This window comes from Lipomyces oligophaga (genome assembly GCF_038497815.1).
Source record: "Lipomyces oligophaga strain CBS 7107 unplaced genomic scaffold V1516scaffold_4, whole genome shotgun sequence".
NCBI classification, from domain to species: domain Eukaryota; kingdom Fungi; phylum Ascomycota; class Lipomycetes; order Lipomycetales; family Lipomycetaceae; genus Lipomyces; species [Lipomyces] oligophaga.
In genome coordinates, this window is record NW_027117788.1 from 369247 (window position 1) to 393419 (window position 24173).

Consider the following 24173-nt stretch of genomic DNA (forward strand, 5'->3'; position numbering starts at 1 on the left):
TTCAGTTGTCAATTTTTTTTTTGCATTTATCTGTTCTGTTATTGATAGCTTTCAAAATGTATTTATATTTGTATAAGGATAAAAAAGTGCGCGGCTTTAAATCTTTAATACCTTCAAGAATTAAGAGCGCTTTATCTTATTTTCCTTTCGGCGTCCTACTATATCGGTTGATTCCCGTTCAATGTCCATCATTGCTTCTCTCTTAGCTCCTGAAACCTGTCGTAGACTATCGCGGATAACAATTTGTTCACTTATACTTTCGTATTTTTTCATTTCAACTCCTACATATCCTTCTATGGCCTTTATACGATCAACATCATTCTCAGTTACAAACGATATACTTTCTCCTACCCGACCAGCTCGAGCTGTTCGGCCAACTCTATGAATATAATCATCGGAATCTCCAGGAATGTCAAAATTTATAACCATCTGAACACTTGGAATATCGAGACCTCGACTCGCAACATCTGTTGCCACCAACACTCTAGCTGCCTCAGATCGGAACCGATTCAAAGAATTAACCCGCTCTGGCTGAGGCAAACGGGAATGAAGAGAGGTCACACGAACTTTCATAAGTTTGAGAGTTCGATATAAAATATCAGCAGTCACAGTGCGGTTAACAAAGACTATAGCTGATCTTTTCTCGTTCAGAGGAAGAGTTAAAAGAGACACCAAATAAGCTTCTCGAACTCTACTTGGAACAAGAATATAATATTGCGAAAGACCTTCAGGAATTGATAATTTACCGCTCTGTTTCACCTCATGAACATAAATCTTATCTTTGAACTTTTCTTTGAGAGCCAATACAGATGGAGTGACTGTTGCAGTGAATAGAAGTGTCTGTCGGTCTTTGGAATTTGACAAGATACCCATGCAAGTTTCGAGGTCTTCAGCAAATCCAGGATTGAGAAGTCGATCAGCTTCGTCAAGAACAAGAAATCTCACACGTCGTAATCCCGCCGTTACTTCATCTCCACTACTTCGAATATGATCTGCGAGTCGACCTGGCGTGGCAATGACAATGTGGGGTCTGGCCTGAAGCTCAAGACCTTGCCTGACCATATCCATACCGCCAACAATAACTGATTGCCGCAAGTTCATTGAAGCGCCTAAAGCAGCAAACTGTTCAGATATTTGTAATGCAAGCTCTCTGTACAAAATTAGGAGTCCGATCAAATGAATTTGGCGACTGCCTGCTTACCTTGTGGGTGTTAGGACTACAGCAAATACGCCGAAGGGATCCTCAGAAAACTTCTGTAGAATGGGAGCAGCAAATGCCAACGTTTTACCTGAACCAGTTCGAGCACCTCCAATGCAGTTCTTTCCTTATAAAACTGTCAATAATACCCGTAAATTGTTGAAATTCATTGCCGAAAGATTAAAAACAAACCTTGTAATATTTGTGGGATACATGCTATCTGGATCTGAGAAGGTCGTCGGATGGCCATCGACGCCAAGGCATCAGATAAAGGCTTGGAAAGACCTAACGACACAAAAGAAGGTGATGTTTTAACTGACATGGCTTTCCATTCTCAGCTACCAATAAATATCATTATTTAGTTTGTCAATGCTGATATTCTGAACTTCGGTTTGGTTATTCTGTCAGTATTAATTTTCGGAGTCAGAAAATCCCAGCTCGAGGAAGACTTTCGTTGGGAGTTTCCTCCCTCTCAGTGGAGAGTGTAACATAGTATCACACAATAATCACATGATTGGCTACGGCTAGCGTTCTCTTCAAGTCAGCAACTTTGACTTTTGAAGACCAGCTGTATAATTTCTAAGGAAGGACACAGAAAAGCGAGTTTTTTTCCTCTGAGTGTCTTTGCGGTCTTACAATTAGTTATGGTGAGTCATATCATATTAATCGATTTATCTCAGATAGATGATAGTCTGTGCGCTGAGATGTTGACATATGTAGTCCATGAGAATAGTTCCGGCTCCGTCGCACGCGGCCACTGTTCCAACACCGGAGTTCACGAGCTCACAAGTTTCTGGCCTCAAAGACCATCTAGTTTTAGAAAAGCCACCTGCTCCGTTGGCGGACTTATTGAACTCTGCAGATGGCGATGCCCATCCATTAGAGTCACGTATCAAGAACTGGGATCAGAACGCTCACGATCTGAAGTTACAGAATTTACGACAGTTATTTGGTGCACATGAACCGGTAAAGCGTATTATGGAATTAGAGGCTGTTAAAGAAAGTCTTCCATATTACCCAGAAATTCTGAGGCGGGCAGACATGCAAGGCGCGGGAGGAGCTCCAGGCGCAAGGACAGATCTAGCTCAAGAGATCCTTCTTGGTCGTGATATGATGGTCGACTGGGAAGATATTTATGGAGGTGAGCCCACTAATATTCATCTTTATAGTATTATAATAGTTTCTAATGATATTAGGATCTGAAATGCATCCAATTGATTTTCATGTTGAGTTGGAGAGACAGCTGAAACTCTAGACTAGTTTTATGTGAAGTGCGTGCGGCAAAGAGTTTGTAAGCAATATTTGCTCTAAATCATTAGAAATAAAGCAATCAAATTTATTGAACATAGAACCAATATCATAGAGACGACAATAAAGCAATTTGAGAACCATAACCGACCGTGCACAATACTCGATCAACGCACAAGTCGCGGCGAGAATCAAGCTTGTTAATATTTTGCTATTCATAGACTGTTACTACATGAATCTGGATCCAATATTCTACTCTACTCTGCTACAAAAATATTCCCGCCTAATTGGCTGAAATCATGCGAATATATCCAATTTTTAGGCAATGAAAGACTGACGCACAACCTGCTATCAACTGATAATACAGCCACATCCAGATGATTCAGATTGAACCTGACGGCCATTTTCCGAAGCGGAAATGGGAGCAGGATGGTTATCAGGACGAGATCTGGAAAATAAGGAGCTAGAATTTTCTACCTCATTCGTTGAGGTATGACGAGCATGACCGGATTTAGGTGATTTAGGAAGGGGCAAAACGCCAAATGAGGATGGACGTGTAGATAGATGGATAACATTGTGACCAGATCGGGAAAGCCGTGAGTCTAAAAGTTGTTAAAAGATCTCTAACAGCGACATCAAAAAAACTGAGACAAGTATTTACCTAATAAACTGTCTTTGTCATCGAGAAGTCGGCCTAGATATATCAATCGGATGTGATCAGTGTCGCCAGGAAAATCACCCCAATCTAAATACATGACCGCATTAGCAAACACATTTTCTGCTTTAGATTCGTCCGCACAAATAACATAAAAACATACCGAGACTCCAATCTGCTAATAGACATTCCTTTAGATCCAAAACCGTCATAGCATCAGGTCCTGGTGCGCGGATTCCATGCTTGGTGATATAGTCTTGATCGAGTGAAAGCGCAACTCGGACTCCAGAAAGTGGGAGTAGCGACAGATATAAAGGAGACAATTTAGGTTTATCAGTCGCAGAGACAGAATCTGGTAAAATAGCTTGAGAATCTACTGAAAGTGGATCTGTTGCTGGAACTGATTCCATAATGAGGAAACACAGCCGCCCCACAATGCAGTTCTCACCAGTGCGACAATAGAGACCAATAGAAGTAAAAGTTTAAACAGACGACAAACAAACAAAATTGCAAAGAATATGATTTCTTAAATCTCCTTCAAACTATGAAACAGCTTGGTATAAGCTATTCTAGCTTCTTTGCCACTTCGTGAAACGAACCGCTATTCCGCGATCTCTGGGAATGCCGACTGCTTCTGGTTCAATGCTGTTGCTGCCTGTCGTCACGATGGCGGAGACCATCGGATGCCGTGGTAATCCGTCACGTGAACGAGTATTACTCTCATATGAAAAAACCGTGCACCGCGAAAAACAAAGTCTAATTCTCTACAACCAGTTCGAATAAGTGAATTTAGATTACATTTATTCTGAAGAAAAAAATTATGTAGTTCAATCCCAGAATCTGTTCAATAAATCTTTACTCGAAGACAATGGCAGCCTTGATAGCACTCTTATTGCGGATAGCCTCGAGAGCTTCCTCCCACTGCTCCAGCTTAAACGTCTTGTTGCAAATACCTTTCACCTTAACCTTTGGATTTGGACCATCGAGATATGCAATTGCAGTAGGAAACATGTAAGTCTCAGAAAAGGATCCAAGAATAGTGATTTCATCTCCGACTGAAGTTCTGTTAGTAGACAGACCATCAAAAACTATGAATGTTACAAATAACTTACAGATTTTGGTAGGAGGCCATGTCACACGAGCAGAATTATTATAAACTCCGTATACAACTAATTTTCCACCCCGTCTAACATAGTTAATCGCATCTTCTAAGATTTTTGCGTTTCCTGTGGCTTCGACCACAATGTCAAATCCATAAGGATTGTCTTTCTTGATTTGCTCGAACTGAGCCGACGAATCCTTGCGGTCAAGCTCAATATAGACATCAGCAGCATCAAGCTCTTTGGCCAACGTCATCTTCGATCCCTTAGGGGCAGCGAGAACGACATGACAACCGCCATTATTGCGGAGAAGTTGAGCTAAAACAAGACCAGTGGGGCCAGCCCCAAACATCAGCACTGAAGAGCCAATGTCTGGTCGGATTTTTTCCAAACCGTGGGCTGCACAAGACGCAGGCTCAAGCAGCGTAGCATCAATGGGTGTCAAGTGCGAAATTCTGAAGACCTTGCCAGCAGGATACGCACAATATTCAGCAAAAGCGCCATCCACTGCCATCTAGTTAGTTTGTTTTAAAAAAAAGAAATGCGAATCAAATAACCGGTGTAGATACAAAACTTACATGTAACACCATGAGCATTGAAGTGCTCGCACAAAAGAGGCTTTCCTCTGCGACAGTAAAAGCATTCACCACAAAGTTCGGAGTTGTCGGCAACAACCCTCTCACCGATCTTGAACTCTTTCACAGCCTTGCCAATCGCGGCAACAGTGCCAACGACCTCATGACCTGGAATAAGAGGAAATCTTGCAATAAACTCGCCCTCATGGATGTGGAGATCAGTACCACATACACCACATGCGGCAACCTTGATCAGAACATCATTATCACGAAGAGTGGGCAACGGGACTTCAACGATCGAGTGCACCAGTGGCTTCTCATAGCTAGATTAAGTTAGTATAATTAGCTGAAAACTATTACAAGAATGATCAATAATAGAAAAGACAACGAATAATGCACAACAAAGTAAAGCAATACGCTGGTCAAAAGGAAGGCGAAAGAGAAAGCCAGGACTTACCGAAGAGCCTTCATGGTCTTGGGCAAAGTGACGGAGGACATAATTAAAGATAACAGAGACGATCTAAAGTGTGACGAAAAATAGTAAGTCAACTTTTGCAAAATCTATGCTCAAATAAAGCTACCGCAAAAAAATTGTGGTCTGAAACAGATATTGAAAGAGGGGAGAAGAAGATTTCTGAACGCACAAGGGATCACTGTCGAAATATATATAGTAAGGATAGGCTCGATGTTCTCCTGCACCCTCCAGGCCAATCTGCCCGCATGCCGTCGTCATACCAAACAAGAAACATCCCGGAATTATTCAAACCCCTCATAAATCTCATGCTCTCAAGGTCCGCGACTCCGCCCTGTCCCCTCTCTCCTCACGGATGACGTCGGAGGCAAAAATTAACTTTTCTGTAACAGTCGTCACTGCCGCCAGAAAACCCTCATTTAGGACGTCCTGTATTCTGGGTGCGGGTAGGAATAATGCGTGCCGCTCCCGTCAAAGAAAACTAGCAAAACTTGCTCATCTCAATTGCTTATATCATCAGCCAGACAAGATTACATAATGGCTTATTTGCTTGGGACCCAGAGCTCTCTCTGATGGAGCAAGGACAAGATATCAGCTAAATTATGCAACTTATTGAAGCTGGTCGATCGCGAAAATGACATTGGAGGAAGAAGACCCATTTTCAGATATTTAGTATGTGCTTTTTACTGAGATTGATCTAGCGATCTGTTTACTTATATCATAGTGATGATAATGCTGCAAGCATACGATCGAATATAGAACAGTCGATATCCAATGGCCCACAACTTGACCGCGCTACTTCTGAGTCTGTTAATGATATACCTAGACTGAATGGAATTAATGAAGTTGAAGAAGAAGTACAAGAAGACAATGATGAGGAAGTCAATAGTTTTACAGAGATCGCTCAGAGCGGTCAGATGGTAACCAGAAACGACGAAGACAATTATCTGACTACAGAAGAAATTGGTCGGCCGTTAGTTGAGGATAGGGAGGAAGGGTATAGTTAATATTTTACAGTGTTTCTGTAATTTTTGCTAAACTAATTAGAAAAATGTTTATTGGTTCGTAGAATAGCGCTTGGTGCTCATGTTTTCGCAGTTTACTAAGGATTTACTGTCGCAGGAGGTCTTAACTGGGAAACAAGCGATGGTAAGATGAAATTATAATTACTATTCACAATCTAACGAGAATTTAGAAACTCTGAAAGATTATTTTTCTCAGTTTGGTGAAGTAACGGAATGCCAAGTAATGAGAGATCCCTTAACAGGAAGATCTCGAGGATTTGGTTTTTTGACCTTTAGGGACTCCAAATGCGTGAATTCAGTTATGGTGAAGGAACATGTTCTTGACGGAAAAATTGTAAGTGAAAATGAAACTCGTGATAAGATCAATAGATATTTTAGACTAATAGATGGCAGATTGATCCTAAGCGCGCTATTCCAAAGAGTGAACAAGAAAAATCTTCTAAAATTTTTGTCGGTGGTGTAGCTCCTTCAGTTCTTGAACCGGAGTTTCGGCAAGCCTTTGAACAATTTGGTAACATCATAGAAGTTAGTCTTATGATAGATAAGGGTACAGGGAGATCAAGAGGATTTGGTTTTATCACGTTCGACACCGAAGAGGGTGTCGACAATGTTATGGCCGTAGTTCCGATTTCTATTGCCGGAAAATTTGTAAGTTTTGGATTCAAATAAGTTTTTAGTGCTTTCTGACTTTCTACTATAGGTTGAAGTAAAACGTGCCCAACCGAGAGGAGTCAAAGGAGATGAAGATATTAAAACTGAAAAATCTCAAACCGCTGATAGCACGAATGATTATGAAGGTAGCCAGATTGATTATAATGATCCTTCAAGTTATCCAAATGGGCAAACCCCAAGTATGATGGCTTATGGATGGTACCGAATGCAATTATATCTTGAAGTATCGAATATGCTGCAGACTTTGCTTGCTTCTTCTGGATCATTTGGTTTTTCACAGCAATTAAATAGCTCCCCTTCAGGTCTGGGGGCAGAAATTAGAAATCTTGATTTACCTCAAAATATTTCGCGGAATTATCAAGGAAATAGCTATCAACGTCTTCCCCAGGGAAGTCGGCCAGGTACAGAAAAGAACTGGCAAAATAGTAATGTACGGGTTCCTCTCAGGCTAATTCATAAATTCAGAAATTGTCTTCTAACCATCCAGTCGTATCGATCCGGTCATACTTCTCTTAGTCCTGTGAACTCTAGCAGTTGTAAGTATATCTGATAGTGCCATCGTTCAAAATTCTGATCGCATGATTTTAATTAGCTTCGCGAGGATCAGCTCAATTGCAAACCATAGAATTGAGTAATTCTCTTCAAATGAATTCAGCCGTGAGCGATCCAATTAAGCTTACAGCAGGTCAATCTGTTATTCCTAGTGGGCCTAGGGCTTTTCGGACTCGCGGATCTGTTCCAAATGCTCCTTCTGCCTCGAGACAATCTACACATTCATTCCGAAGCCATGAAATCGACAGGTCTAAACAGCTATATGGTAGTAGAGGATACCATCCTTATTCTAGGTAGTAATGGAATAATCTATGAGTAATTTAATAAGCCTTTATTGATAATTTAAATATCCAAGGTGAAAGAAAGCATCAATACCTTTCTGTATATCAACGAACAAGACTCATAGCCTAAACAAATCTCAGATATAGATGCACAATATCGATAACTCGAATCTACAATACCGTTGAAAGTCCCTGTTAAAAAAAATTCGGTTCTGCAGTTTAACTCAACCTCCTTCTGATGTCTAACGATATTAGATCTCGCCCTTCTGCCCTACTTCCAAAATCCTCCGCGTAGTCTCCAAAATCATCGCTAAATCCTAAACTACGCTGAATTCGCTCATATGCATTGAAGAAGGAAAAGAAGACCGGAACCAAAATTAGCCGGGGTAGCCAAGTAACAAAAATATGACCAAGAGGTGTAAGATTGATCGAATTTTGTAGGAACTGTTCAAAAACCGTTGATTCGGTGCGGTGCGGCATCATTTGCACGTAACTATATGCCAGTGGAATGGTCATTCGACACACATGAAAGGCATAAAAAATTGCAGATCGAAGTGCAGTATGTTTGGGAGTCAAAGCAAAGATATTGAAAATCTTCATGCTTGCTAAGCTTGAGTAAGTCGCTAGGCACATATAAGTAATAGTTGTAAGAGAAATCAGCTCTTGAACCAGGCCTCCTGTTGCAGCAGATACTGTTCCGAGTAGTGAATAGTCAGTGTTCTCTAAAAGTTCAGATACCAAAACCAGTAAAGAAATAGTCAAAGAAATACCAAATATGAAATATAGCAACAATGGACGAATAATACAGTACCATAAATAGGCTATGGAGGGAGACAATCGTGTTGTGCTTAATCTGAACGTCAGACTTTTGTTTTGCTTTGCTTCAACTATATCCTGGAGTTTCGCAGCTTCAAATATGAGACTAGACCATTCATAGTTATAACGCTCATACAATAACTTTGATCTATCAAGACGTGAGGAGAGTGCAGATAAATATTCATCATTGATTTGTGTTCTATTCAAGCTGTTGCTAGCCTCAACCCTCCGAGCTTTTGAAAGCAAATCGGATATCCAGTTTTCAAATGGACCGCTTTTGATCGGGGCTAGCGATTGAACTTCTGCAGAGACATCTGTATATTCTATATCAGAATCTGTCTTTTGATCTCGAAGTCCCACAGCCTTCATTTCGAGTTGAAGCAAACGTCGCGTAGGACTTGCTAAGGTAAAAAGCGTTCGAGGAATCTAAAAATCAAAATCAGTGAGCTGCAAATTATTGGTTGACCAGTTTATTGCAATACTACCTACATTAACAATACCGATTCCCAGAAATAAAATAGAGAAGATCAGGGAGTAGCTAAGAGACAAGGCGACTGCCATAGCTTTCAGTGAAATCCTGTGACATAGATTGTCAGAAGCATATGTAACCGATCCAGACGTATAACATACAAGGTAAACCCAGAATAAAATATGCAGTAGATCAATGCAAATATTCCCGCGATTAACTGAATCAATTGAAACCGGGCATTAACACGAACGGCATCTCGCAGTTTCTGCTTGTAGTCATAGTGACCCGATTCGACAAATGATTGAAGTATAGGAAGTATCAGCCTTTCAATGAAATCAGTAATTTACATATATAGAACCTCAATAGAGAAGAAAGTAGTCGTACCATGTCAGCCCAAATGATATCCAATACTCAAGTCTCCAAAGTACAAACGTTACCTTGCGTGGCAGAGACAAAAGCGGAACCTCGCCCGAAGTTGAAGTTGCAAGATCTATAGGAACTAGAAGAATAATAGAAAAAGGAATAAATATAGCACTAAACAAAGCTACTAATAAGTAGCTCGGTATCCTTTTTCGGGTAATGAAATGGTCAATTGTCAGTATCACTGCCACTGAAAGAATACCAAAGCCCACAAGCGAGGGCCAAATCTATCGAATTAGTAATTTAAATATAAAATAGATAAAAAAAAACCTATACCATCTACCAGTAACACCTTGAGTGAAAGTTTAGTTCAATCCTAGGAGCTAGAGGCGTCTGTCCGGTCAAAGTGCGAGGTGAAAGGATGATCTCCCAACTCAACTCAGCACTCATATCGACCGTGTGCAGATTCCCAGTTGCCGCAGTGACTATCTTTTCGATCGATGAAAGTACAAAATGCTCTGCAGCCTGCTCCAATTGCACTTACGTACAAATAAATTTAGGATTAATAATTTTTGGAATAAAAGCGGACAGAAATTTTTGGACGTAACTTTTTCAAGCTAATTCTTCGCGTTATTTCTGCAGACCGCAGCTATAGTTTGTCGACTGGGCTTTTATTTTCTTGATCTTTTGACTATCTATTTACCCTATCCCAACGAAGCACTGATTTTACTTCTCATAAATGGGAATTCAGCTATATTATAACGAGGTTGAGTATATTTTTAATAGATGAGGTCTGAATGACTCAATTAGATGGATTTCTGAAGTAGCAGACTTCAATTACTACACGTTTTGAATCATAGCTGAATGGTAAAGTAGCTTCGATTATCCCAAATTATAAACATTCCAGTAGATGAAGATAGTAAGGCTACATGAATCGAATCTTTGTTACTGATAGTTCATCTAAATATAAGCTCTTTTACAGAACAATAAATTAATTAGATTTTGTTTTATCCAATTCTGGTTCCATTCTCACTGTTTCATACGATTATTTTGGATTGACCGAAAAAAGACTAATCCAGATTCTTCTAAGTCAAAATCTTGATTTCAAATCCGTCCAATGTCCTGACTACATTTCCTCAAAACAGTGAACAGATTAGTTATCTGACTAATGTGTTTATATTAGGTAGTGAATCTATTGGCGCCAAGTAAAATATCGCATAAGAGTTGCTGATAGGAGCTATCAATTAATTATAGTGCCTGCTTCAGGCTCCCAGTTCTATTGTGTTCGAAAATAGTTTGAGATAAATAAAAATCTGGATAGATTACATATGGAGCGCCGTTGTTCTGTTTAATTATCATTCATCGTAGCTAATTTTTTTGTTAGCAACTGCTATTGAGGGTTTGAAGATTACTATTATTTCAATAGATTTTATCACTCTAATTGGGGCGTCATTGCTATCTTTAAATTTTATAGATATAAGGGTCGTTGATTATAATTATTCTTGTTTAAATTATGGCGCTACCCTCATAAATGTTATTAACGTGATTAATTTTCTTTGGAGACTGGCTTGACCGAAAACTACGAATAGGTGCTTAAGAAGCTACCTATTTATAATCGTTTGCCATGTCTTTAATTTTACTTATTTATCTCACTCACTGCCTTTCAGAGTTCAACTATACTCGAAATTTTAATCGTCTACCTAGCGCCAAAATTTTTTTATGAGATACAGTATGCGTTAATAAGGCTGCTATATTCTGGATCGTTACTAAATACTTCTCATTACCGCCACGCTATGCCCTAAAACCAACAGTTAGGCTTATTCACTGTGCACATTTTTCGAAACTTCCTTAGATAGCATATTGCTTGTTTAATGATATAACTTTTTTACACTGATCTTTTTAAGCTATTAAAATTTTTTTGCGAAGATGATCTAGTTTAGTCGAACATGCAAAGTCACGAATGAGATTCAATCATAAAGAGCATCGTTTCCAAAAATTTCCCAGCTAGTTAGAGCTAACTTCATAGTCTTCCTCAAAGTGTTCAGAAGATGCGTAGAAACAGGCTCTTCGAAATACTATGAGCTGGTGATCTGAGCCAAAACATTAGTAGCCATCCATGGATGGATCAATCTTTTATTCAATTTCAAAAAATGAGAATTAATCATAGTGAATATATAATAATCTTCCACAATCCGTCTTTGATGCTCAAAAGCTGAGCCATTTTCTTCGATGATCAGGACATCATGACAGCACTATGAAAATCAGTAGGTTGAAAAATGCTTACAAAATTGATTGTTTTGATATATTTCAACACATTCTGGAATAGCAGTAAAATTGGGGGTTCTAAAAAGTTACATCAATAGAAAATCTAAATGCTGTGCAGGTAGTACGAATAGAAAGGAAAAACTCTTATGGCTGCAAATTATTCTTCGACAAGTCTAATCTTGTTTTCAGTCGTTGAAACTACAGAATGTTATCTAAAAGGGCTTTTAGAATAAACAGCCTGTAGTCCGTATAATAGTCAATGTAAAAAAGGATAGATAAAAAATAGATTTAAGGTCTGGAACAGAGTGAGTTCAAGGACGGGATATCGTGAACACTGGAATGACAGCATATCAAGGATAACATGAGACCAGTTGTCAGTACGAAATGACTTCGTTAATTTTTTGAATGATTACATTGATTAGTGGCAACATCTAAAATTGACTTAAATTTTGTATGGATCACAGGAATCTGATAGTTTAACTAGAATATAGCATTATGAAATCATTAGAACATTTTCTCGCAATTGTTCTCTCGCTCTGGATAAACAATGAAAAAAAAAAATTAGACTAAGCTCTTATTAAACTGATGAATTATCAGATCTTCGATTTCAAGTTGAAGAATGAACTTTAACCGTGCTATCTTGTATTTTTAGACGATCACACAGCGGCTGGAAGATCTCTGAACCAAAACTGTTACATGAAGACCTAAATAGTTCACATCTCACAAATTAAAAGTATCGGTATATTTGATATTTTTTCTAATTAATATTTAAAATGGTTAGTAGTTATTCTCCATAGACAACAGAAATATAATGTGCAAAATGGGAACCGAGAGTTTTCCGGCTATTTCGATGGCCAAGATGTAAGCAGTTCATCAAATAGTTTAATGATTATTATTCAATGGAAAATAGCAAGCTTTGATGTCCATGGTTGCTGTTTTGTCTTCAATTTATCTAGAAAGTTTTAAATCAAGGTGGAACACCTTGACAATCCAGTGTGCCTGTGCATATAAGTATCAAAGTACTCGACTAGAGCTCCATGAAATAATACTTCATGAAATAGACTGTGTAAACTAAATTCGATGTACGAATCATATAACGAGAATGATTCTCTAAATACATTCGGTAAGTTATCAAAAATGTTTGAACAAAATATGGTCTTTTTTACCGACGTTTTTACCAATAACTGAGTTCGAAGTTTGTTTCACGGAATATTGGTTGTTCGGGCGAATGGAAGACATACATTTATTTATTGCACTAATGAATTATACTAAAAGAAAACTCAAATGTGAAGTTGAGATAGATTTTCTAAGGCCAAGCAAAAATTCTAATATCATTCACCCCGAAAAAAAATTACTATTTAACTCCAGCTTAAAGCTTTGATCTCTAGGAACCATAGTATTTTAAATAAAGTCTTATGTTTTTGATTCTCCAGCTGAGCTGAGAGAATGCCATATTATCCAAGATAGGAGGGCGATTACTGGTTAATTATTATTTATGATGGAAAATAAGTAACTAAAACTTGTCTTTTCGTCGTGGTTAAGAGGGAATACTCATATCTTTTGCTTAAATCCCAGCTAGTTGTGCTCAGGCTGGCTATGCTCTATGAAGAAACAATATAATTATGGCTGATAAATTAGTCTTAAGCCACCTGAAAGCTGAGGCAGCTTTCATGCAATTTTTTCTGACAAATAGATCATCAAGCGGATACAAAGTACGAGATGGAATAGTGTGTCTGGCTAGAAAATGGAGCCTTCTTTAAATTGGAATAACTTTGCGATGGGGAGAGTGAATTACAATGGTAGACTCTGGAACACTTAATTCGCTACGGGTAATACTATAATAAGTAGATAATTATTAAAACTAATAATAATAATAATAATAATAATAATAATAATACAGATTAGGAACACTGAAGAAAGTAAATCAGCTCTAAAACAGAAAAACGAAAAACAGGTACACACACAAAAAATTCATTATCATACAAGCTGCATCTGTGATGATACCAGTACTTAGATAAAAATAAATAAGACACAATATAATATGATAAATGTAGTCAAATTATGTTAGTGGAACAAACTTAGATGGATTGGAAAGCATCCATGCTTTAATTTTTTTGCCTTTCAAACAAATCATTAAACGCTCAACTTCTTTACCAGGTGTCAAAGGACTCTGAGCAGATTTCGCCGACCCAGAAGGCGCTAAACCATTTGGATTGTGTATTGGTGACGTGGGCTGTACTGATCCACCTTGTGATATCGCTGCAGTTGCGATTGTAGGACTTGCAATTAGTGTCGGATTATGGCTCGGCGTACTATGCGCATTTCCCGTCGTATGTCGCGTCCTTCTCACAGGACCATGATGATAGCTGTGTGGTGTGTCCACTCGCTCCTCTTCGGAAATTGCTGTAGGCACAAGAGTCGGCTGCGATCGCTCAATCGCACATGGTAAAACAGAGTTGACTATTGGCGTGCGAAACGTGCGCATCGGCTCTCGAAGATCTGGTAGAACAATCCCTCCACGACGCCCAACAGATCTTCCTTGCCGCCTCTTCCATCTATTCTCTCGCTCGCTATCTTTATCAGCACGCGTGAGATCTGCCTCAGATAGCTCGTACAGTACGGGAGTGAAATCTCGAAGTTGGTGCTGCGGCCTTAACAGATCTGTCACAGATGGACACATTTCTCGTCGTATCTCATCATCTTCGATAGGTCTACCGTCAAAAGGATGTCCCACTAATAGAAGCGACTTTGTGTAGAGTTGTGCCTGCTCGCGTATTGAATGTGCTATTGCGGTTATAAACTCGGGCGGCAAGCTCAACTCTTCACAAAGACTACGAGCAAATTCCTCGGGTACATTCTGTGGATCGTTGATGTCCCACTCAAATTGATCGACCAGATTATGTTGTCCTATTGTGATGTCGAGCTTCACGACAATCCGCATATCGTCATCTTTATATGCTGTATAAGGAAGCGTCGGATCAACAGTTTTAGCAATAGTCGGATCGAAAATATGTGGTTGGAACTCGTGTACTTGCTCAGCTATCGATCGAGCAATTGTTTGAGAATGGTAAAGCGGAACTGTGAAATCCTCACATAGATTTTCCGCGAAAATTTCCAAAGGAACTGATTTGTCGTTGAGATTCCAAGTAAACGTGTCACGTATTTTTGTCTTATCAAATTCCAGATCCAATCGCACAGGAACCAATTGTTCGTCGGTAGTCGCTTGATGCGACATCAGCTCTCGTGAAATACGAACTTCACGAGACATTCTTCCAACACGACGACGATCGCGCGTGCCTATTATACCAGGCTTGATGGCAGTCAATCCATTGCCAAATCCAGCATAGCCCTGACCAAATACAGCGCCAGGATTTTGTTGTCGGAGAATTTTAAAACTTTCGTAAGTTTCGATTTCTTGCCTCTTTTGACGGAGAAATGCTATATGGCGATCGGTGTGATCTTTGAAGGCAGCTGCTTGGAGTGCATCACGCGTGACGTACTGTTCATAATTTAGTTGTTCGGTTCGTTTGAACTGACTTGCAGGATGTGGAATTGATGCAAGAATTGGCAAAGGTGGGGCGGGTGCAGGAGACGACGACGCTTGCTGCGGTTGATGATTCTGTTGATGTATAAGCTGTTGCTGTTGATGGGCAAGCAGAGGCGCGGAGGCAGGTCCGGGAGGAATTATCGCAGGCGCCGCCGCCGCGCCATGCCCTGGAGGAGCAACTGCGGGCGGGCGCGCTCGAGCAGACATTTGCTCGGGAAGAGGAGGAGCAACACAAGTTAACAGCGCGGAACAGAGAAACGTGGGGTTTTGCGTAAAGAGCGAGACACACACAAGTTGTACACGAATCACTCAGGGTGCGACAGCGAAATCTCGCTGTATAAATGGCCAGACAAGAAGAAACGAGTTTAGAACCAATCAAATTATCTGAAGAGACTTAGGTTCTCTATTATGCACTCTTCTCTCCACTGTAACTGTCTGTTCAAAACTCAGTGCCTATTTGGTCTTCGAGGAGGTATTGAGATGAGCAAGGACCGGGTTCACAAAGACGAAGTGTTACCCGGGACAGTACGAGGAGCTTGTGCTTACAAGAGAAAAGATCAATATTCATGAACTTCTGCTGATACAAAAAAACGATGTGAAGGAAATTATCCGCAAGGAAAACTTGTTTATTACACAAAATTGTGGACTTGAGCTCGCTTTTGGCCAAAGAATACAGAATATATTGAGAAGCAGAAATGGCCGATAACGAAGAAAGTCAGTATAGGACAAACTGTTGCTGGAGTCGATCTCATGGCAGATCTATTTTTTTCATAGATCAATTAGTATCCAATGCTAACATTGCTTTATAGTTGATTACTCTCTCGCAAATCCAGATACTTTATCCAAGTACAAGCTTGCGGGAGACATCTCGAGCAAAGTTATCGAAGCGGTGAAAGCCGCTTGTGTAGATGGTGCGAAGATCCTTGACCTGTGCGTTCTCGGTGATGGACTGTTAGAACAAGAGACCGGCAAAGTTTACAAAGGCAAAAAGATCAGCAAAGGTTTGTTTGACTACTATGTTTTTGTATTGACTTGACTAAATGTTTGAATGCTACGTTTAGGAATCGCATTCCCGACTGCTATTTCTCCAAACAACACTGCCACGCACTTGTCTCCTATTCCAGGCGAACCCGAGGCCACGATTACTTTGAGCAAGGGCGATGTGGTTAAGATTAGCCTTGGAGCTCATATTGATGGCTTTGCTGGCATTGTCACCGATACGATTATTGTCGATGGAAGTGAGGTAGTTTCCGGACCCATTGCCGATGCTTTCCACGCTGCCTGGATCGCATCTGAGATAGCTCTCCGTTCAATCAAGGCCGGTGCAGAAAATTGGACTTTTACTGAGAATGTCGATGCTGTTACTAGTGCATTTGGTGTCAAGGCTGTTGAAGACATGCTTTCTCATCAACAGAGTCGTAATGTTGTTGATGGGCCTAAACGGATGATTTTAAACCCTTCTGACGGAAAGCGAAAGGGCGTCGAAAGTTGCACTTTCGAGGAGGGCGAAGTCTATGGAGTTGACATTCTTGTCACGACAGGTGAGGGTAAAGTCAGAAAGTCTGAACAGCGCACTACGATCTACAAGAAAACCGACAACACTTACAGTTTAAAGCTCAAGGCATCTCGAACGACATTTTCCGACATTCAGAAAAGATTCGGACCATTCCCTTTTACGACACGTCTTCTTAATGACGAAAAAAAATCTCGCTTTGCAATTCAGGAATGCACTCAACATGAGCTCCTGATTCCTTATGATGTATACGAGGATCGGAAGGGTAAGGGCCCCTTTGGCTGTCTGAAGAGAGAACGACTTAAGATTAGAGCAGAATCACAGAGCGCTAACATGTATTAGGAGAATATGTGGTTGAATTTTTCTCAACTGTAGCTTTGACCAAAAATGGTATTACCATGATCTCAGGTCCTAAGACGCCAGATCTGTCAAAATTCAAAACTGAAAAATCGCTCACAGATGAGAAATTAGTTGAACTTCTTGCTTCCCCATTGAAGACTAATGCTACAAAGAAAAAGTCGAACAAGAAGAAAGCCAAGGCTGTGGAACCGGAAGAAGGAACATTACCGGCTGAGTAAAGCAATTCTTATCTGTTACTCCCTGCTGTAGTCTAGAATAGTGTGGTGATTAGATCTACCTACAATTCAAGGCGACCTGATAGTCTTTGATGCTGGTGTGTTTTTTTTTTGTTTTCTTTGTTGTATAGCGCGCAAAAGTTTATCATTCTTTTACATGTAAATAACTATTTTGCGATTTAAGATTCATTTTTTAATCGTTATTCGAGTATTCATGTTGGTTTTGTGTTTTGTCTCTGTCCACCCGTAGTTGGCGGCGCATTTTTACTCGAGTACGTTCCCGTCCACTCATCTCTACGCCCTTGGATCCCCGACCTCGCCTCACATAGCGACAGTATACTCACATCGCGGCATTCTACGCGTTCAGGAACAGTAAATCGTACTGTCTTTGTCTGTCAAAAAAAAGTGAAAATCTGTCGGTCGTGTTGAACTTTGACTTCTGCTTGTCAAAGTTATTCGTCTCTTTTTTCCAATTCCTGTGAGCACAGCCAAGCTAGTGAATCATCGCAGCACTCATCAAATTTCCATCCTTATTTTTTTTTGTCCGGAAGTCTGCGCGCTCTGCATGGCCATCACGCGAGACGCGAAGTTAAGCGCTTCAAGTTGGTCTGAGCCAGATCCTGTTATTCCGTCGCCAGGTCTCGGGGGGTTTGCGCTAGGCATTCCGCCGCCTCCTTCTCGCCTGAGTAGACGGCGCCCAAGGTCTGAACCTAAGGACTCATCGTTTGCTCATTCAGAAAGAACAGACTTTTCTGAATCTATCGATTCGGCATTGGTATCCTCTTCTGTTTCACCGCAGATTCATTCTGCGGTCTCGCCGGCTTCTTCTTCTGATACGTCAGTACACATCGTGTCTCAACATGCACTGGCATTGGGCCAGTCCGAGGATGAACATGCCGCTGATCTTGTGCCCACCAGGCGTGAAAGATTGTCTCGCAAATATGACACATCGGCGAAGGTTCAAAGGTATCATAAGAAACAGTCGACATCACAGAATTCATCTACCAAAGTTTCTGCCAAATCCCGTTCTCGTCTGCGGGCAAAGTCCGCTCCGGAATTCAAAAATCATGGGGCCTCAAACTCGGGTGAGGAAACCGAAACTGCATCTGCTGATGAAGTTCGATCAAAAAAGTCTCATCCTGGTACACATAGATTCAAAAACTTGCCAGTTACGCCGGCTACTGACGATGAAGATGAAATGGACATTGACGCAATGGTCGCTGTCTTGTCTGATTCGGCAACTGATGGTCGTGCTCCTGGAGCTCGATCGAAATCCAACCGGCTCTCGGATTCTATGTCTATTGAAAGCTCTGATGCTAACGATTTGGAAACCAAAATCCGGTCAAAATTCAAACAGTCCTTTCCTGATTACGTCGTTTCAGAAAGTGTTTCTCGGAACTCGGCAGCCAGATATGGTTTTGATGCCATTCGTCCTCTGACTCTGCGCGTAACTCCTGTTACTTCACAGAATCTATTTCAGATGACTGCCCCTTTGACTCCAGGAAATTATTCGGAGGTGAAAGGCAAGAAAAATTTTAGACCACGGCGTATAGGACTGTTTGCTACCCCTCCCTCTTCGAATCATGTGGAAATTGGCAATGGTACTGGATCCGAACCACTCAACTCGGCGACAGGTAATAAATCTAGTGAGAGTTCTTCAAATACGAAGCCTAGTCATAACGGTTCGCGACGGTCCTCTGCTATTTCTTCTGGGATGCTTAAATCCGAAAGCAAGGAATCAGAAAAGTTACATGTCTCACGATCCCGCTCCGGTCGAAGTGAAGCTAGTTCCATGAAAGCTAGACCAGTATCTTCAATGTCTTCACCGTCATCGAAGAAACAGCAGAGGTTAATTCTTTCAGTCAAGAGTCCGTCAAAAGAACAAGGGACAGAACTAGATAGCGCAGGTTCAACTTGCAGTCCGAGTAATGCGCGATCGCAAGGCTCCAAAAAATCTAGCTTGCAATCTTTGTCAGCTTCTGATGGCAAAGACTCTTTGCCTCGGAAAAGCCGACGCAGCTCAAATCACATTAATTTTCCTACAGAAGAAACAATCTCCATAGAAGAAGGAATAAGTACTTCTCATTCTTCTTCTACAGTTAGTCAGTCTCTCACTTTAAAAATCGGAGGACAACAGGGTGCAGAGAATTTGAAACTTGAGAACGGAGTTTCTGGTTCAAGTCGACAAAACGAAACATCAATAGCTGATGAGGATTCTAATAAGAGAAGGATTTCATTAAGTACACCTTCACCAGAGCCAACTGAACCTGAGCGACGTCGTCGGCCCAAGAGGGTCAAAGTATCGTATGTTTACGACTTGAAATATATACAGAAAGAGGCTAGTGTACTAATTCTATATTTTCGCAGTCCAATTAAAAATAGAGCAGCACAAAGGCACAATGTATTTGGATTTCCAGATGTGGCGTCTGAATTGGCATCAGCGACTAGATCGTCTGCAAGCGCTGTTCTTAGTGTGGACGATCCAACACGAGTATGGCTTTGGATATTTTAGTTTGTTGAACAGTTTTCTGATTAATTTGGCAGTTTAATGATGACTTTTGCTCGGCTTGTGGAGGAATAGGCAGATTTCTTTGCTGTGAAGGATGTCCAAAGTCATTTCATTTCACATGTACAGATCCACCGTTCGATGAAGATAATCTTCCCGAAGGGTCATGGTTTTGTAAAAGCTGCTATGCCAAGCGAGTAAGTCTTCAATGTAAGGGCCTCCTGCATTTTTTTTCTAATATCACTAGCATCCACCGCCTATTCCTCCTCGGGGACTATTTTCAGAACTGATTGACCAGCTCAACAAGCGAAATCCTCAATGTTTCGTCTTGCCTAGGGAAATACGAGATCGATATGAAGGTGTAACTTCGACTGATTTCGGTGAATATCAGGACACGGAGGAAACTAAGACGCGACGGTCAAAGTGAGTATTTTTAAGAGTTATTGAAGTACAGAGCATCTAATGAGTTTCACGCAGTCGGAGTGGCTTTGTAGAAGAACCAGATCCACTAAAATTGACGGACAAGAACGGAAGAGCGATATTATGTTTTAAATGTGGTAAATCGGCATTGAATGACAAGAAGATTATTAGCTGTGACTACTGTCCTCTGCATTGGCATTTAGATTGTTTGGACCCTCCGATGAGTGCTATTCCATTAGTTTCGCAACGAAAGTGGCAATGCCCTAATCATATTGGTCGCGAATTGGTATGTTATGTTTCAATTGCGTAGCTGGTCTGTTGACGTGAGGTTCTAAATCTAACAAAATAAATACTTAGATCCATAAGCGCCGCTTGCGGAATTCAAAGACGATTAGTGTGAGTCTCCGACGAGGATTTGCAAATGACGGCGATATAGAGATTGACAACGACTCATCGGAGGAAGAGGAACCGGGACCTCCTGGAAGTGAAGTATTAGTACAAGCGAAACATCTGCATTTCATGGACGGCTGGAAGGAGAATCCACTGATTAAGACGCCATTGTCTAAGTACGTTTTGACGGAAGAGCATGAGAGTAACGGTGTTGTATATCGGCTTCCGGAGAGGGGTATAGTGCTAGATTTTCTTGATCGTGTGAATCTATTACCACATGAGCGCCGTCGAGAGCCAGAAAAGTTGTCACTAACAGAATTGGATCGTCTCATCGCGTTGCCATATAAAGAGCGAGAATTTATTCGGAATGCTGCATATTTGAATCAGAGCCATACTACAGAAGCTATGAGTCGACAGGCGTTGTCGGCATTGCTCGATGCAGCACTCGACGTTGAAGAGGCAGCTGCCGATCAATATATTGACATGAATGATAACGACGACGATTACGATGTCGATTCCTTACTTGCTATTCAGAAGATTATGAAACTTAAAGGCAAATCTGCATTATTGGAGTTCCTGGAATCAGCATGATTTCAAATTCCTACTTTTACTCCAGTTGCTGAATTCGACCCACATGGCTTGGCTTATATGTATATATTAACTGAGATTTTATTTTATTGATTTCATTTTTTGCTTATTTTGGATCTATGGAGATATTGTTTAATCTCGCTTGAATGGCATGAATGCAGTAATTTTCTCTGTCAATTGCATATCATTCGATTCGATTTTATGCGATATTGTATTTGAATGGGTCGTGAGTATAATTTATTTATTTGGACAAGAATTTGAATACAGATCTCTCGGTGCAATCGAATAGATACGTTTAGGGGACCAAAATAGGATGCAGCACGCTTGACCAAAGCGTAAATATGTACATTGTTTACATCTCGATGAACGTCCTTTAGGTATAACTATCAAATGTTTCGTAAACAAATGAATTTGTATTATTAAGATTGATAACGGTAACTCATAAAAGAGTAAACAAAGAAAAGAACTAGAAGCAAGCTTGATCCTACTCAATTTTGACTCTAGCTACCAGGGAATATATATTTTAGACCATCCTAAATAGGAATAATAGTCACGTGAATTATGATTTGCAGAATTTTCAGCTCTTAGAACTATGATTATGCAGAATATGCCGGTCCCGTCGAATTTTATATTAAATATTATTTAGTCTCTTTATTACTTGTAAGAAAATGAAAGGTTAACAAAATTTCAATTGGAAATGTTGGTAGCGGTGCAAGGATGAAGCCAGGAGTACAAGAAAGACCGCTTAGCATTTTTTGCAATGAATCCAAATATTATTATGCTAAATATGCAATATAAAATTCATTTCAATTAGTATCGACGAGATAAATTTTGCGAAGTACAATTAAAATTGTGAATTTATCAGAATGATAAAATCTTCTCTATTAGGAAAATGCTGACCCCGCCAGGAGTCAGGGAGGGTAAGCCAGGAGAAGTCTGCAGTATCTTTGCCGCAGATGCTGTTCAAAGAATAAAAGCGAACTACCAGGTGCGAATTATTCAATTTATCAGCCGGTATTACATTTCGGAAATCGATCATTTGACTGAAGATACATTTTTAATTGTTATTGACCATAAAATTGTTCTGCAGACGATATATATTTGACAATGGAGTACGAAAACGAATCTGGAGAAAATGGTTAGTTAGAGATGGCAATCCGCATTGTGTGTTCGAATCGAAGCGAAGCAAATCGATAGAGTGCAGAAGCAGTAGCATGTGTCAGCATGTTTTTCCCGGACAAGAAAGATTTTTTGACCTGACTTATTTTCCAATAAAATAATAGATCGCGAATATGAAGACCGCAGAACAGCATCTCCGATCAGAGTCGACGATCGCCAGTCGAACGAGGATTTTGTGTATGTGTTTTTCAACCCCACATTTTTCTATCATTAGATCCAGTCAGAATAAAGAAAGCTCTCGACAGAACTCTCGACACGCGCAGCTTTATCCGCGAAGTTTGTGGTGAAGAAGAATGAGGCGATTCCTGTTCTATGGTTACAATCGATAAACTGAAGACGAATTTCTCATTCTTTTTTTTACAGCGCCGATGTACCGATCCCGGAAAAGCAGCAGTCAACCCTTGAATCTGAAAACCCAGGTGACAATTTGTTTGTCTCTGGTGTGAGTAACAGAGTTAGCGAGAGCCAATTGAACGAGCTGTTTGCGCCGTTTGGCCAGATCGTCAAGTGCGAGATCGTCAAAGATCCTCATAACAATGAGTCTCGTGGCTTTGGCTTTATCAAGTATGAGACCGGTGAGCAGGCTGCCGAAGCTATTAAAGGCCTTGAAGGATACGAACTCGAGGGTCGCACTTTACAGTATGTTGCTATGTTGTGCCGAGTCTGTATCAGGAAGAATGGTTTTCCTCACATTTGCCCATTAGTATTGAAGTTGCTCGCCGTAGCCGTCCTCGTTCGCCAACGCCAGGAAAGTATTTTGGTTCCCGCAAGAGAAGTAAGTGGAAACGACTTTAAATTGACGTTGAGACTAAATTACTTATTTGGATATAGCAGACGATAATTTTAGGTCCAGACGGCCACGTCCTTATGATGATCGTTATCGCTCTCGTGATGGTGGTCGTCGTCGGGGAGACCATTACGATGATCGAGATCGGTACTATGATAGAGGCGATCGTGATCGCGGTGATCGTGGTGATCGTGATCGTGGAGATCGTGACCGTGGTGACCGTGACCGTGATCGTTATCGTGAACGAGAGGATCGTTACCGCGATCGTGATAGCTATCGCGGTGAGCAAGGCGGTGGTCGACGTGAGCGGGGAGGGGATCGTGAACGATATGATCGAGGTGATCGAGGTGACCGAGGAGATCGTGGCTATTATTCTCGATATGACGATCGCGAGTAATTTTTCCTGCGATTCTGTCTGTGATTGTGTAGCTAGTCGTTTTTTATAAAATTTGTGATTGATGTATGAATGATATGTGTCATTAGCTAAGTCGAAATTGAATTTTTATAGTCGTTTTTGCTACTGTTACTCGTGTATTTACTGATATTGCGATAATGCTGGCATTTTTGTTGCTGAAGAAATACAATTAATCTTGTTTTACAGCGCAAACAGAGAAGGCATGCTTATAATCTAGAAAGTCTTTAATATCCAAAGAAGTTGATGCACAGAATATTACATATATGTTAATGATGACGTTGGAGCACGAGAAAAAAACAGATAGATGTAATATGGGAATAGAATAGAACCAGGAATCAAATAAGAAAAAAGGAATCAAATAGGATGTATATTACGGAATGTAGGGGGTATGATCAGGAATCTGGATCAGTAAACGCTACACTGATCAATATAATATGTCAAGTTGCGTGCGATTTGTAATGAAATAATTACAAGATTGCAGCAGCAGAATAGTTAATGCCATGCTAGATATCAAATGATTATAGATAGAACCGAGTTGATTCATCTTCAACTGTAACGACAAATA

At 40.5% G+C, this 24173-nt stretch overlaps 10 protein-coding genes across 10 annotated transcripts; 5 read left to right on the forward strand and 5 right to left on the reverse strand.

The window, feature by feature from the left end:
• Positions 1-12: 12 nt before the first annotated feature.
• V1516DRAFT_674746 (P-loop containing nucleoside triphosphate hydrolase protein) lies at positions 13-1600 on the reverse strand. The gene is made up of 3 exons (XM_066922142.1): positions 1391-1600; positions 1202-1325; positions 13-1150 (listed from the first exon to the last, which is right to left on the reverse strand). Exons 1-3 carry the CDS (start codon positions 1518-1520, stop codon positions 121-123), a joined length of 1284 nt encoding a protein of 427 aa, XP_066777246.1. The 5' UTR covers positions 1521-1600; the 3' UTR covers positions 13-120.
• A 152-nt stretch (positions 1601-1752) lies between these two features.
• On the forward strand, positions 1753-2577 carry V1516DRAFT_650799 (uncharacterized protein). The gene is made up of 3 exons (XM_066920251.1): positions 1753-1845; positions 1919-2339; positions 2395-2577. Exons 1-3 carry the CDS (start codon positions 1843-1845, stop codon positions 2451-2453), a joined length of 483 nt encoding a protein of 160 aa, XP_066777247.1. The 5' UTR covers positions 1753-1842; the 3' UTR covers positions 2454-2577.
• On the reverse strand, positions 2487-3747 carry V1516DRAFT_674749 (uncharacterized protein). Its single transcript, XM_066922143.1, has 3 exons — positions 3265-3747; positions 3108-3191; positions 2487-3048 (listed from the first exon to the last, which is right to left on the reverse strand). The coding sequence occupies exons 1-3, from the start codon at positions 3509-3511 to the stop codon at positions 2798-2800; spliced, it is 582 nt and encodes a 193-aa protein (XP_066777248.1). The 5' UTR covers positions 3512-3747; the 3' UTR covers positions 2487-2797.
• A 209-nt stretch (positions 3748-3956) lies between these two features.
• Positions 3957-5247, reverse strand: V1516DRAFT_695747 (chaperonin 10-like protein; the record flags this gene model as incomplete). Its single annotated transcript, XM_066924006.1, has 4 exons — positions 3957-4156; positions 4214-4708; positions 4780-5099; positions 5234-5247. 4 exons carry the CDS (start codon positions 5245-5247, stop codon positions 3957-3959), a joined length of 1029 nt encoding a protein of 342 aa, XP_066777249.1.
• Positions 5248-5405: 158 nt separating this feature from the next.
• On the forward strand, positions 5406-7821 carry V1516DRAFT_674757 (uncharacterized protein). The gene is made up of 9 exons (XM_066922144.1): positions 5406-5920; positions 5973-6245; positions 6296-6309; positions 6371-6397; positions 6444-6607; positions 6667-6921; positions 6974-7375; positions 7433-7481; positions 7538-7821. Exons 1-9 carry the CDS (start codon positions 5883-5885, stop codon positions 7792-7794), a joined length of 1479 nt encoding a protein of 492 aa, XP_066777250.1. The 5' UTR covers positions 5406-5882; the 3' UTR covers positions 7795-7821.
• On the reverse strand, positions 7808-9841 carry V1516DRAFT_711883 (LMBR1-like membrane protein). The gene is made up of 5 exons (XM_066924276.1): positions 9760-9841; positions 9448-9710; positions 9225-9386; positions 9084-9171; positions 7808-9020 (listed from the first exon to the last, which is right to left on the reverse strand). Exons 1-5 carry the CDS (start codon positions 9760-9762, stop codon positions 7998-8000), a joined length of 1539 nt encoding a protein of 512 aa, XP_066777251.1. The 5' UTR covers positions 9763-9841; the 3' UTR covers positions 7808-7997.
• Positions 9842-13536: 3695 nt separating this feature from the next.
• Positions 13537-15442, reverse strand: V1516DRAFT_650810 (uncharacterized protein; the record flags this gene model as incomplete). Its single annotated transcript, XM_066920252.1, has 2 exons — positions 13537-13887; positions 13969-15442. The coding sequence occupies 2 exons, from the start codon at positions 15440-15442 to the stop codon at positions 13748-13750; spliced, it is 1614 nt and encodes a 537-aa protein (XP_066777252.1). The 3' UTR covers positions 13537-13747.
• A 317-nt stretch (positions 15443-15759) lies between these two features.
• Positions 15760-17639, forward strand: V1516DRAFT_674775 (peptidase M24, structural domain-containing protein). The gene is made up of 4 exons (XM_066922145.1): positions 15760-15949; positions 16045-16236; positions 16297-17013; positions 17091-17639. The coding sequence occupies exons 1-4, from the start codon at positions 15931-15933 to the stop codon at positions 17324-17326; spliced, it is 1164 nt and encodes a 387-aa protein (XP_066777253.1). The 5' UTR covers positions 15760-15930; the 3' UTR covers positions 17327-17639.
• A 2231-nt stretch (positions 17640-19870) lies between these two features.
• Positions 19871-21230, forward strand: V1516DRAFT_624969 (uncharacterized protein; the record flags this gene model as incomplete). The annotated part of the gene is made up of 4 exons (XM_066919688.1): positions 19871-20026; positions 20077-20252; positions 20307-20535; positions 20607-21230. Coding segments are annotated over 4 exons (1185 nt in total), but the record flags the coding sequence as incomplete, so codon positions are not given.
• Positions 21231-22334: 1104 nt separating this feature from the next.
• V1516DRAFT_685485 (uncharacterized protein) lies at positions 22335-23590 on the forward strand (the record flags this gene model as incomplete). Its single annotated transcript, XM_066923620.1, has 5 exons — positions 22335-22365; positions 22511-22583; positions 22770-23045; positions 23069-23181; positions 23238-23590. 5 exons carry the CDS (start codon positions 22335-22337, stop codon positions 23588-23590), a joined length of 846 nt encoding a protein of 281 aa, XP_066777255.1.
• Positions 23591-24173: the final 583 nt, after the last annotated feature.

Coding starts and splice junctions, on each gene's coding strand:
- V1516DRAFT_674749 (XM_066922143.1), bottom strand. CDS start 3,511: ATGGAATCAGTTCCAGCAACAGATCCACTTTCAGTAGATTCTCAAGCT. Junction 3,192..3,264: donor ATTAGCAGATTGGAGTCTCG/GTATGTTTTTAT, acceptor TCATGTATTTAG/ATTGGGGTGATTTTCCTGGC. Junction 3,049..3,107: donor TGACAAAGACAGTTTATTAG/GTAAATACTTGT, acceptor AACAACTTTTAG/ACTCACGGCTTTCCCGATCT.
- V1516DRAFT_674775 (XM_066922145.1), top strand. Junction 16,237..16,296: donor AGGCAAAAAGATCAGCAAAG/GTTTGTTTGACT, acceptor TGCTACGTTTAG/GAATCGCATTCCCGACTGCT. Junction 17,014..17,090: donor TGTATACGAGGATCGGAAGG/GTAAGGGCCCCT, acceptor AACATGTATTAG/GAGAATATGTGGTTGAATTT.
- V1516DRAFT_711883 (XM_066924276.1), bottom strand. Junction 9,387..9,447: donor ATATCATTTGGGCTGACATG/GTACGACTACTT, acceptor TTTCATTGAAAG/GCTGATACTTCCTATACTTC. Junction 9,021..9,083: donor TGGGAATCGGTATTGTTAAT/GTAGGTAGTATT, acceptor TTTGATTTTTAG/ATTCCTCGAACGCTTTTTAC.
- V1516DRAFT_674757 (XM_066922144.1), top strand. CDS start 5,883: ATGACATTGGAGGAAGAAGACCCATTTTCAGATATTTA. Junction 5,921..5,972: donor GACCCATTTTCAGATATTTA/GTATGTGCTTTT, acceptor CTTATATCATAG/TGATGATAATGCTGCAAGCA. Junction 7,376..7,432: donor AGAACTGGCAAAATAGTAAT/GTACGGGTTCCT, acceptor CTAACCATCCAG/TCGTATCGATCCGGTCATAC.
- V1516DRAFT_674746 (XM_066922142.1), bottom strand. CDS start 1,520: ATGTCAGTTAAAACATCACCTTCTTTTGTGTCGTTAGGTCTTTCCAAG. Junction 1,326..1,390: donor TATCCCACAAATATTACAAG/GTTTGTTTTTAA, acceptor CAGTTTTATAAG/GAAAGAACTGCATTGGAGGT. Junction 1,151..1,201: donor GTAGTCCTAACACCCACAAG/GTAAGCAGGCAG, acceptor AATTTTGTACAG/AGAGCTTGCATTACAAATAT.
- V1516DRAFT_650799 (XM_066920251.1), top strand. Junction 2,340..2,394: donor CTGGGAAGATATTTATGGAG/GTGAGCCCACTA, acceptor TAATGATATTAG/GATCTGAAATGCATCCAATT.